The 12,890-nt window shown below is 37.2% G+C and overlaps 1 protein-coding gene across 1 annotated transcript; it reads left to right on the forward strand.

Moving 5' to 3' along the window:
- The first annotated feature begins 284 nt into the window (after positions 1–284).
- On the forward strand, positions 285–11,222 carry LOC121863863 (F-box/WD repeat-containing protein 2-like). Its single transcript, XM_042362754.1, has 6 exons — positions 285–411; positions 909–1,067; positions 2,588–2,740; positions 4,307–4,533; positions 7,277–8,189; positions 8,788–11,222. The coding sequence occupies exons 2-6, from the start codon at positions 934–936 to the stop codon at positions 9,410–9,412; spliced, it is 2,052 nt and encodes a 683-aa protein (XP_042218688.1). The 5' UTR covers positions 285–411; positions 909–933; the 3' UTR covers positions 9,413–11,222.
- Positions 11,223–12,890: the final 1,668 nt, after the last annotated feature.

Genomic DNA, 12,890 nt, shown 5'->3' on the forward strand with positions numbered 1-12,890 from the left:
TGGTAAAATTTACTTCCTGATGTGTTGGCTCCTTGTATACTATCAAGAATATTGTTTGCTTAAGATTCTTTTTTTTTGTAGTGAATGTTGACTGGTAGTGTTTACTATCACGGATATTAGATTGTAATGCTTGCTACCACAAATATGTAAAGTTTATTATCACAAATGGTAGTATGGTACTGTTGACCATTATGACTAAATTTACCGACTGTTAATTAATACTACTAGTGTTTGCTGATAGTGTTTACTTCCTCTAGTGTTGGCTGATAGTGTTTACTTCCCATAGTGTTTGCTGATGATGTTCGCCGCCACAATAACAAACAGCTGACCACTAACGCCTGGCAGTAAACACAAATGTCACAAAGATATTCATTGTCTCCCTGATGTTCAGTATTCATCATGTTACCGTGTGTAAGTATCATGTCCCGTTGTTGTGTGCATCATACTGGTGACTGTGCCCCTGGTGAGGTGCCGTAATAGTAATACCTTAATTGTTGGGGTGGTGAAGTTACAAACCTTAAAATATTTAGGTAAGATTTTGCAGTTTGTCCTGGACCATAGCCCTAGAGTTATATAAAAAAAAGAGTTCATTGTGGGTTAATTTAGGATAGTAGCCAGGTTTCGGTTAGGTTAGATTAGGGCGGTTAGCACCAGAAATGAAGGCCAGATTCTTTGTTTATGCTTATATCTTTAGTGAGTCTGAAAACCACCTGAATACTCAACAAACACACACTGGTTCTGGCTCACATTCCTAGCTTATTAAGGGCAACATAATGCATATGAAATTGTTGAAATAATATATTACACCTGGAGAAATGTACTGTACTTATGTGTGTGTAAGATTTAAGTAACTTTATATTCTTGTAGGGGTGAACATGCATAGTAATCATGCTGTAAAAAAATTTCAGGTATAAAGAAGATTGATTTGTCAAGATGAACAGTTTATTGGAGAAGGTCAAAGAACTTGACCATCAGGATCAACAGAAGCTAGTGACGGCTCTCGTAACTACACTCCCACCTGAGGGCCAACAAGCTCTTTTACTTCCCACCGTAACTGCTGCCTCCAGGTTCACTCTTGACATATTTTGACAAATATAAAAATTTTTATTCCAATGAAGTTTGTTTGATATGGCTACAGTACCGTATTTTAATTCATTTTACTAATTCAGAAACAATAACACTATGTTGTTTAGTATGAAAGTACATTTTAGAATCTGTGTACAGTCAGGTGTGGCTTGACCACATTCCTCTGTTCCAGAATTTATAGGAAAGTTTGTTTTGGTGGATAGTAAATTACAGTACAGTCTGTACCAAAGCAGTACCCACCCATAGGATTGGTTCCATGCTTCTACCCTACTGCAGTACCGTATATCTTTCAACAAAAAGGCAGGCACTAAGATTATTGATAAGTGCAATTAAATAATAGTCATAAAATTTCTAATAATACTCTATTATATTCTGTAATGAAAGTGAAGTCATATTAAGTAAGAGGGATTTGGTGGTGAGGGAAATTAAAGAGAGAACTATAGAGTAGTTTAACTCCTTGCACAGTGTGCAGTAGTGTTGTGTATTTATTTTGTGATTTGTGAAATACTACAGATTGATATGTTTTATATATTTTCCCCTCTTTTATAACTGGAAATTTCCAGACGATCAAACATTATTATTTTTTTATATATTAAAACTCGTTCTCTGCTACTGGTATTTAAATTTTATTAATGTTAATTTCTGAAACTGGATCTTCCTTAACTCAAGGGGTTCCTGTAGTACAGTAAGTCGCTGATTTATTTTGGGGATGTGTACCTGGGCCAAAATTTCAGAGACCTTAATCTACCATAAACTTCACTTACTGTAACTAATTAGTAAGGACAAAAATTTAATAAATTAATAGAGAATGTAAGGGAAATGCATAAATAAGCAATTACAGTACTGTATATGAATGCAGATGCATTGGTACTCAACAAAATAAAATTGAGATTATGTGTCTAGGATAGGACATTTGCAGTTGGGGAGTGGAAGGGTAACTGTGAGGGTGGGTTAAGCCTACCTGCTTCATCACCTGAAAATACCAGACTGGATTCCTGCATTGCTGAACTGATACTGGTGTTGCATCAGGTTCTGGTGAAGTTTGAAACTTGTATTAGGTTTTGATAGAAGTCTTTAATTACATCTAATTTAACATCCAAAATAATAGCCTTATGGTCCTTCGTGGTGGATGTACTTGCAGGACATTTTCCACTAATGTTTAAGGTTCTTTTGAAGGATTGTCACAGAAATCATTATAGGGAATCTTTCAACATTTCCTGACTGGCCAAACATGTGCAGCTCAAGTGGATTCAGTGGCTGGGGGCTGCAGTGCTATTGTTTTGAACACTCACCTGGTAGTAAAGTTGCCATATGACACACTGAAGTTTCTTGTAACCCTTAATTTGCCTCACACAAAGATGAGAGAAGAGTAAATATGATAGCTACCTAGAATATATATAGTACACTTCTTATGTGCATGTGACAAATTTATTTAGTCTATATTGTTTAGTAGTTTTCATTTTATTGTGTGTAATTGTGTTTTTGTTATCATCTCCATCAGTTATGTTAAATGGCGTTTGGTGTCTTTTATCTCTGGCCAAGACACCCCAGACTTGCTGACGCTGCTTCCTCCAGAGTTACAGATTGCTGTACTACAGTTTGTGGATGGACCCAGCCTCTTGAATGCAACTCAGGTCTCAAGAGAATGGAATGGGTATGTATTATCTTTTCAGTCAGGAGCAGCCTTAGTGATTTAGAGACCCCTTGCAAAATTCCATAAGGGGCTCCTATACCAACTCTAATTACTGTAGCTGGAAAAACAACAAGAACTGTATTCCATATCTCTGTACTGTATATCCATTCCTTTAATTTTATCTTCTGCTGCTTTTGAACTCCACTTGAGTAGTTCTGCTTCATGTTTTGCAGAGTCTGTATTACACCCTGGTAGTACCTGTATATGCAATGCAAATATCACATAATTACCAAGATGATAATTTGATCATTATAAGATTATTACAGCACTTTTGTACATGCATTATTTACCCTCTCAGCATTCAGCAAGTTTCTAGGTTTCCGTGACCACAACAAAAGTCATATGGAACCATTCATGTGAGGTCTGGTCATCTTCGTTCTGCAACCAATTTATCCCACAAGATTTAATTTTTGTATTTTTACATGATTTATGCATCACTGGCTTTGTTATTATTTTGGTTTTAACATGTGCAGGAAAAAAGACAAGAATAAGATGCTATTTTTTCACTCCAGATAAAAAAAATATTTGTGTTGCGAGCATCATATCTCAGATATTTTCTCTCAAACCTACCAAGGTATAATATAGTTATAGAAGTGGAATTTTATGAGCTTTCCAACAGTTGTTTTGGAATTATGATACCTGTACAACTAATTATGGGGAGGGTGGGAGAGGATATACTGTAGATATAGAGACAAATGTGACCTACCAGCACAACTGATGGGAAGAAACTAATGGACAGCAGAATTCCTCCAGTGTTTTGGTACTTTCTGGAAGCTTCACTCGCAAGGTCAAGCATTCATTTATGATGCGCGACAATTTGGCCCAATAATCTTGAAAACTTTTTGTACAAATTGTATAAGTTTAATGGTGCAATTCATGCTACCAGTGCAACTAGTGCTACCCAATGATTTGTCATGATGTGCGGAAGGGTTATTACATATTCCTTTTCTATTTACTAATCTTAAATCTCACAATCTTGCTCCATAATAAAGAATGGGATTAAAGTGAGCCAGAACTAGGTATCCTGAACACTTATACCATACAGGTATATGGAATTATTTGCGATGTATCAATATAAATTGAACATTATGTATGAGCCAATGAGCTGCAAAAAGGGGGGGGGGGCTTCTTAGCCTAGTACTGTCAACTAAAAAAAAAGACTATACATGTACTGTATATTGAAATGAGGAACCCAAATTCAACTCATATAAACACTTCACAATGGAAATACAGATAAGATACCAAAATATTCCAAGCTAGAATTTTGTTAAGAATAAGATGAACACTGGTAGAACAGATTTAGTTACTCCATTATTCAGGGAGAAGGGAATGAATGATACATGTGTAGCTGAGACAGACCAAGATTAGGCTGATGTTTTGTCATAGTTCATCTTCTGTACACCTCCAGCTTGGTACATTTCCACAGATTTGTTCTGCTAGACATCCACTCATGTGTGACTTCCCTTCTTACTTATGAAAGGTATAGTTGTACTATTTATAACAGGGGAATAATTATCCTTATTTCAGGATTATCAAGAACCACAACCATATATGGGTCAAGAAATGCAAAGAACTCGGAGTAAACATTGAGAAAGTTCACTGTGGCGCTAATTGGCATCAAGCGTATGTATCATCATTACGGCAACAACTCTCACTTAAAAATGGCACAGCCTTTAGTGAGCGCTTCATGCAGCTTCAGAACTGTAAGAAGGCTGTAAAGGCTGTGGATTATCAGAATGGATTCCTTTGTACAGGTAATATCACCTTTTTGTAGGATATTATACTGCACTAGTCTTAACTAATTCACTATCTAACTGAGAGATCTTTTTCACTAGCTTGTACTGGTGCTGCTTATGACTAGTTCTAAGTTCCTCTTTTTTCTGTATATGTATAGGGTTTTTTATCCTAAGACCTATGAATTGCAGATTGGCCATACCATATGGAAAATTATTAGAAGAGAAGTTATTGATAGACAGTTTAAATCTTAAGATCTTTTTACCTTCCTCATTTTGAAGCAGACTGGTTACATTTTTTCAACTTTTCAAGCCGACCTATACACAAGGTTAATTTCTATCTACCGGTAGTACTGTACTGTAAAAGAATGCCAATTCTCAAGTCTCATAAAATTGTATATTACTGTAATTAAATTTTTCCCCCCTCAGGTTCCTTTAAGATTTTATGAGATGGTTGACTGTACAGTATCAAAGAAATGAAGATAAAGAAGGATACATGTGTTGTAGTTATAAGGAAGAGTGATTGAATTAGAATAGAGCACAGGAGACATAAAGTTACTTGAGAGATAGCCAGAGTGGTTAGAGACTGCAAGGATAAAAAAATTAACTCAATATTGTCCCTGTTGACAGAAAAAAATAAACAGTGAAAACCCCTCCAAAAAGTCAGAAAATTTTCAAGTGTTACTTCATGATGCATTCAACAACCTGTCACCTTTTACGGCTTGTAACATTTGCAAAGGAAGCCAATAATAAGGAAAGCTTAGTTGATAGGTTAGTTGCAGATTACATAAAATTAGCTTGATAGTGTCAGGAAGGTCGATAAGAAAACAGTAACAAAAAGAGGCAATTGGTGGTGGAGGAAAATACTGGTTATCAAGCTGGGAGGACGAAAAGGCTGGGAATGAGAAAGAGATTACGAAAATGTAAGTGTAAGGAGTGGATGTGGAGGAAGTGAGAATCATTGAGAGAAGGAGATTAGAAAATTCAAAAGATTGCTTGAGTATACAGTAGAGATATGTAGTTACAGTACAGTGTGTCCGCGCATAACGTCTTCCCGCTTAGCTTTGTTCCGGTACTACGACGCTAAACTTTAGAGACCAAAAATTCGTTTAACGTCCCGGTGATCTGATACTACTTAGTTTTACGTCGTCACGCACTACTTTCTACTGCGCATCATCCGCACTCGCCTGGCCACTCTCTCGGCTCGGCACAGAGTCTCAATGACTCACCGCCCTCCTCCGCTCCCACCATATTCCTTCCCTCTCGCCATCTGCCTCCTCTGCTTCACTACCCACCACACACTCGGTCTACCACCTCTGCCCATCGATGAGTACCAATACAAACTTAGTAGTTGTATATGTATGCACTATTTTCTATAGAAATGGCAATTATTTTCTGTATATGTAATGTATTTCATGGGGTAGGCTCAGGAACGTAACTCCTGTATTTGATCTATTTCTTATGGGGAAAATTGATCCTCTTAACGTTGTTTCGTATAACGTCACATTTTTAGGAACGTAACCCCGACTTTAAGCGAGGACTTGCTGTATTATTAAAAAGTTCTCTGTAAGCAATTATTTTTTGTGTTTTATGTTAAGAAAGATTTTTTATAAAATTTATGTTTGATGCATGTCCCATCCCCCCACTGATGATGAGATATAATGTGTATGTGGAACTGGTACAGATTCTCACACAAAAGTCTGAAACATAACTGAAAAAGTTGATGTTTTGACATAATTTAAAGGAAAGCTACAATCAATGTCAGAAATTTGACCACAGACAATTTTGATGTTTAGTTAATGATCCTTAGCATAACAAAATAATTTTCAAAATGAACAATTATCTATTTTATATTTTATGCTTGGCATCCTCTACCAGATGGTTCTTTTAATACTGGACAACTTTCAGGAGTTTTGAAGTCTTCAAATAGGACCTCCTTACATCAGCCTAAGTCAGATGTGACATGCATGTACAGTACATGGTTCTCTTAGGCCCTTAGGGGATACAGTACATTGTCCGGCACTCCATCTTTATTGTTCTCTGTTATGGATGGCTCTGAATTCTGAAGGGTGCACTTCCAAGAGGATGAAGGATAACAGCAGGGAGTATTGAATTCCCTACCCAGTGAATACAATGGGTCATCTCACTATGCCTTTTTTAACTCTACAGTGTTTTGTGTCACACGTTTTCCTCCCTCTTAGGTTTTCCTGGCATAGGATAATGGGAGCTGCTTTTAAAAGGGTATTGGCTACAAATTGAGCTTAAAATCTTTTCCTAGTGGAACCAAATATCAATCTTGATGTTATGACTAGTTAGCAGAAACTGGGGCAAGATGAGTGGTCAACTAGTCCTGGAATTGCTCAATTTTTTTTTTTTTTTTTTTGGGGGGGGGGCGCAGAGTCTGGTTTACTTGAGTTTTTGGATAATAAAGTTGGTCACCATGGCAAGTGAGTGCTTAGTTGTGTAATCATGATTAAATATTTATTTTTTATTTTATTTTATTTATTTTTTCTTTAACAACTGCTGTGCTGTATCCCTTGCATTCAAAGCTTATGGCATAGTGGGAAAGGATTAACAAATTAACCTACCGGTAAGTTGATGTTGGGAGGTCCAGTGGGAGGACTCAAGAGCCCCCTTGAAGTTACCTAACCTAACCTGGTTCAAGTTCCTGCAAGATAAAGGGATTTCCGAATCACTCTTCTATTTCTACTTTTGTAAATAACATTGAAACATTAAATAAATTTACTGTATTATTTATTTTCAGTATCAGAAGAGGATTATGTAAACATCTGGCAACTAGAACTCAACATCCCAGTGCTGGCCTTCCCAGTAGAGCGTGCTGTCTCATGCATCAAATTCAGACCAAATTCTCTCCTTATCTGTGGCCATTTTGTTGGGATCCTCACTGCCTGGGACCTCAGCAAGATGAGCGAAGTCTCGTGTGTAATAGATAATTCTTTGGGTAACAGTCCTGGCCAGTATTTCCTTCTGTGGAGCAAGTTTAAGATGCACGCTGGTCCTGTTTTCAGCAGTGACTTTTCAGAAGAGTTGGACCTGTTAGTCAGTGGTGGAGCTGATGAGTGCATAAAACTGTGGTGCTTGTCGACTGGTCTAGTTATCAAGTCATTACCCAATCAAGATCATTGGGTTTTGCGTGTTATTTTATTGCCAGACCTTTCTTGCAGTTTCTATCATGAGATTATTTGTATGACTAGAGATAATGTCAATAAGATAAGCTGGCCTGCCAGTAGTAACAAAAATTCAGATGATAAATTAAACACCACTGAAAATATAACAAATGATAACTCTGAACTCAATTCCGTCTGTTTAATGGATAAAATTGGTAACATTGATGAAATTTTGTTAAAATCATGCATACGTCTCAATGAGGGAAACAATAATTTCTTTACCCCAGGTCTTCAGTATAGTACGAAGTATGTGGGATTGATTAAACAAGATATTGATGAAAAACATGCAAATTTATGTGTGTATGAGATAGAAACATTTAAGCTGTTGTATAATATAATATTGAAATTCAAAGTGAAAAAACTACTTGCTCTTGGCAACAGATATGCTCTTCTCTTGACAATTGGCAGTGTTCTCTACTCATCAACTCTGGTGGTTGTGGATGTTGTCACAGGAGAAACAGCAGGCACACATGCAGTCCCACACTCCAAGTACGTTGTAAAACTTATTAGTAATTTTTAGAGTACGTACAGTACTATACAATATTTTCTTTCTGGTATTTATTAGCCTAACTAGGATATATGCGCTGTATGTATCTTTTTGTCACAGTAACATCTTTTCCAGCATTTTTCACCTGAAAAAGTCTAAGGCATACAGTGAACCCCACCAATGTGTGGCTGGATAGTAAGTAATTCTTAAATATTTGACAGATTAATTTGTTTTATCATATCAAATGAAATAAGGGTTTATTAAACGTTTGAGTAATTTTCATAGGCTTGAAATGCGTGATACTAATCAAAGTCAAAAGTTGTAATTGCCCATGGACCCTACAGCCTCTAATGGCGAGTTCTGTATCTTCCATCCCATTTTATCTGTATAGAAGATAATTGTCCTTTGTCTGGACCAGCCATTCAACAAATAATCTGGGTAAGGGAGACTGCTGCATCATCATCATTAATAAGTCTCTTGAATTCTTTATATGCCCATAATGCTTTTCCAAATATTAAACTTGTGTTTTGACAAAAGTTACTATAGAATATTTAAAGTCACAACTTTGATTTATTTACAAGGAATCTGTACGTTCCACAGAATGACAACACCAGATGGAGCTCAGCTGGTGGTGGGTGACATTGATTGGCTTAATGGTCTTGGAGGACACCTGCTAGATTTATCAGAGCCACCATTAACTACTGAATTTAATAACGACCAGAGTAATGAAGTTAAAAGTACTAAAAGTTGTTGCAGTGATGCCGAAAGACAACAAAACTTGAACAAAGTGAGCAGTGTAGTGTCCAGTGAAGATAGTCATAAAATATTCCAACAGAACAGGAGTCCAGAGTGTGGCACACAGCAATTCTCCCCTTGCCAGCCAGCTGAATTATGTGAGTGTAGGGATGCTGAAGAGGAGGTTTCACCCATTGGTGCTGTAGGAGGTGAGCTACCTGTATGTATGATGGGAAACTCAGACACAAACCTTCATTATTCCAACAACAACAGTCCTGCTACTATCTCGTCTGAGGATGTGCCACTCCAGGCCGCCAGTCTTCAGTATCATGGCAGTAACATGAACTGTACAAAAGATACACAGTTGTCAGTAAGACTGGAGAGGCCTGGCCATTTGGTGTTAGCTGCAGGAGTCCAGAGTGAGCCTGGCAGGTTGTTCACCCTCTGGTGGTCTAATTCTAAACAAACTTTAAAATGTAAAAAGGAGTAATAGTGAATGCAAAGGAAAGCATTTATCTTAATTACCAGGCATATAATTTATCAATAATTTCATGAAATCTGATGCCTTTGTCCTGTACTGTATACTCAAAGACTTCAAACATTTTGGGATACAGTGTACAAATTTGACAACAGTAAATCCCCCACTATACCATGGCCATGAGACTCTCTTGCAGCAAACTAATATAAGAAACCTATTTTTATATCATAGCAGGGTTCTGAAATTAACAGAGACCATGGCAGGTTAGTGTTGTCACTTACCAAACTATGGACTTTTTGTACTGTTGCCACTTTCAACCATAGTTAGTTGTGGATGATATGGCATTTATTTAAAGCTCCCATCTCAGTGTTTTCTTACATGTAGGGTCTAGTTTTCTGATGCCATGTACCCCATATTAAATTTTAATTTGAAACAAAATGATTGTAGAAAATATATTGAACCAAATACATTGCCTCCTAATGCAAGCATAAGCTGAAATAATGTTGTTCTTGTTCTTAAAATATTACATATCACAATAAATCTAGTCTATAATACTTTCCCATGCAATAAGTTTTGCCAGTTCCCCACATATTGTACAACATTTAAAATTTACCAAAAATTTGTTAGTATGATCAGATATGTTAATAGAGTAAACCCTCATTTGTACACAAGGTTGCATTTAGTCATACATTTGTGGGCATCCCTCTTAAGTTACCAATAGGTTACAATCCTGAAAAGTTTTCCAGAACTCAAAGCTTGGTTCCTAATGGCTTCCTATGGACAAAAATTTTCCCCTTGATGCAAACTAAAATAAATTAGGACTCATTTTAAGTACTGTACAGTACATATATACAGGTAGTCCCCGACTTACGACTGCCTCAGTCGTACCAAAATGTGGTCAAATTATGTATTTTTGAGTCCCAAAGTCAGTACACAGACCCAAATTTTCATCTGTAATTCACTTTAAAATGGCTGGCAAGCTTAAAAGTGAGTGTTTTGTGGTGCTGAGAAGAAAAAGAGACCCAAATTTTAAATTTTCTATGTGTTATTTAAGTATTTCCGATTTACGACCATTTCAACTTACAACCTGGATGTTGGTCCCTAACCCTGTCGTAAGTCAGGGAGTACCTGTACTGTATAACTGAGAAAAAATTAGATTCCAGATACTAGTAACACATTACAGTACAGTAATGTCCTATTGAATGAGTAACTGATGAACAAGAATTTAGTATGAGTTTAATATTTTAGGGTGTGAAAATTTAATGAACATACTTCTTTTTTTTTCATTTAACGAGCAAAATCACAAGGGAACCCAGCTCGGATTATCATTTGTGGAGTGAGGTTAGTCATGCTTTGTTGATTCATGAGTGGCCAGCCAGATAAGTGCACTTGCAGACATATTCTTTATACTCGTGAGGTGAAGTCAGTGGTTGGCTGACCCAGCCTGGCTATCCCATGAGCCTATAGAACTTGGCCGTGTTATTTTATCACCGTGTTCTCTACAGCTTTAACGAACAATGCTAGGCCAACATAGCAGCATTTATTTTCAACTCTGGTAAGTACAGTACAATACTACAGATATACTGTATACTAAAACAATGTTTAATCTTATTCGGTTTGGCTTTAGTGTTGAAATTCTTTGGACATCCAAGTTTAGACAGTACCATGGGACTTTGGGTCAAATATGGGATCCTATGGGAAAACAGATCCTGTTGACTGAATATTCACCTAATGAGCACTTTTTCAACAATATATGTTGCTTGTTAAGCGCTACTTTCCTGTACTTCTATTTTTTAGTGAGAATATTAAAGAGAAACAAGAGGCCAGTTTTTTAAAACAATACCCATAATTAGGTTAGCGTTTGCAAGTTAGTTTCAAATGGTGCCTTTTTAGTGTCATGAACATTGGAATTTAAGAACATATTCCATTGTAAAATAAAATGGCACCACTAAAATGAAAATTTACTCATCAGTTCATTCATAACAAATGAGGAGGGTATGGTGGCCAAACTGGAACATCTAGCCCCAGTTAGCACCAGCCACCATGCAATGTTGTCATTCAGATTTAACTGTTACTTAGTTCATGACAAAACCATGCCAAGGTGCAAATATTACAAGAGAAATTATGACAAGATGAGGGGTATCCACTGGCCTGACTCACTAAGGCATAAGAACGCAGACACTACGCTGAATATCATAGCTAGTAAAGTGAACCATTTGATCGAAAAATATATACCCAAGACCAAACCCAGTGCCTCTAAGAATACAAGGAGACCTCTGCACATGAACTATGCTGCGGTCGACAAAGTTAAGAAAAAAAAACCCAGAAATTCACGGCGTGGGTTAGGTTAAACGATGAGCAGGACAGGAGGATGTATGCAAGAGCCAGGAACCAAGCAAAGTCAGAGTGTAGAAGGGCTAAAAAGGAGTTCCAGAGGCTGGTTGCAAGTGAGGTCAAATCAAATCCTACGGCATTTTACCGCTATGCAAAGTCAAAATTAAAAATGCGAGTAGGAGTATCGGACCTGATGCTTGAAGATGGTAGTTACGCAGATTCTGACCAGGAGAAAGCTGAGGCATTGAACAATTTTTTTTTTCGATCTTAACGAGATGATGCGATCAATCTTCCTGCGTTTGAGGAAAGGTTATAGGAAATAAACTGTCAAAGCTAAAGGTTCATAAGAGTCCCGGCTCTGATATGGTGCATCCCAGAGTGCTAAGAGAGTTGTGCAATGAGCTTGCTGAACCCCTGAAGATCCTGTTCTGTAAATGACTGGATAAGCAAAAGGTCCCCAGTGATTGGAAAATGGCTTATGCGAGTCCTATCTTCAAGAAGGGCAATCATCACTCCATGAATAACTATAGACTGATGAGCCTGACCAGCATAGTATGTAAAGTATTTGAGAGCATTATAAGAGATGCCATGATGGAACATCTACTACGAAACAACCTTGTAAAGGATTGCCAATATGGTTTTATGATGGGGCGCTCCTGCTTAACACAATTACTCAAGGTACTGGATGTTTGGACCCAAATTCTGGAACAGGGTGGTAATAACAATATATACCCAGATTTTGCCAAGGCTTTCAACAGAGTACCCCATGAAAGGCTAAAAATTAAACTGTACTAGCGTGGATTGGAGACTTTCTCCATGACCACAAGCAGTGTATGGTGATTAATGGCATGAAATCATTACGTGTACCCGTCAAAACGGGTGGTACCCCGATTGTGACGGGGCATTGTATTGGGCCCGTTGTTTGTTTGTTTGTTTCATAAATGACATGCCTGACACTACATTCCTCCATACAAATGTTTGCAGATGACGCCAAGTTATTTGGGGAAATTAAGAACCAAGCAACAAAACAAATAAATGCTCTAATCTAGTCAGGATCAAGATAGATAAGGTAGGAAAAAAAAACAATATACAAGTAAACTTGAGAAGAGTTAGACACAGGAACAACCTCATCATAAAAAACCTGGTGAGGAAAGAG

The sequence above is a fragment of the Homarus americanus genome, unplaced genomic scaffold (genome assembly GCF_018991925.1).
Source record: "Homarus americanus isolate GMGI-L3 unplaced genomic scaffold, GMGI_Hamer_2.0 scaffold48354, whole genome shotgun sequence".
Taxonomy (NCBI): domain Eukaryota; kingdom Metazoa; phylum Arthropoda; class Malacostraca; order Decapoda; family Nephropidae; genus Homarus; species Homarus americanus.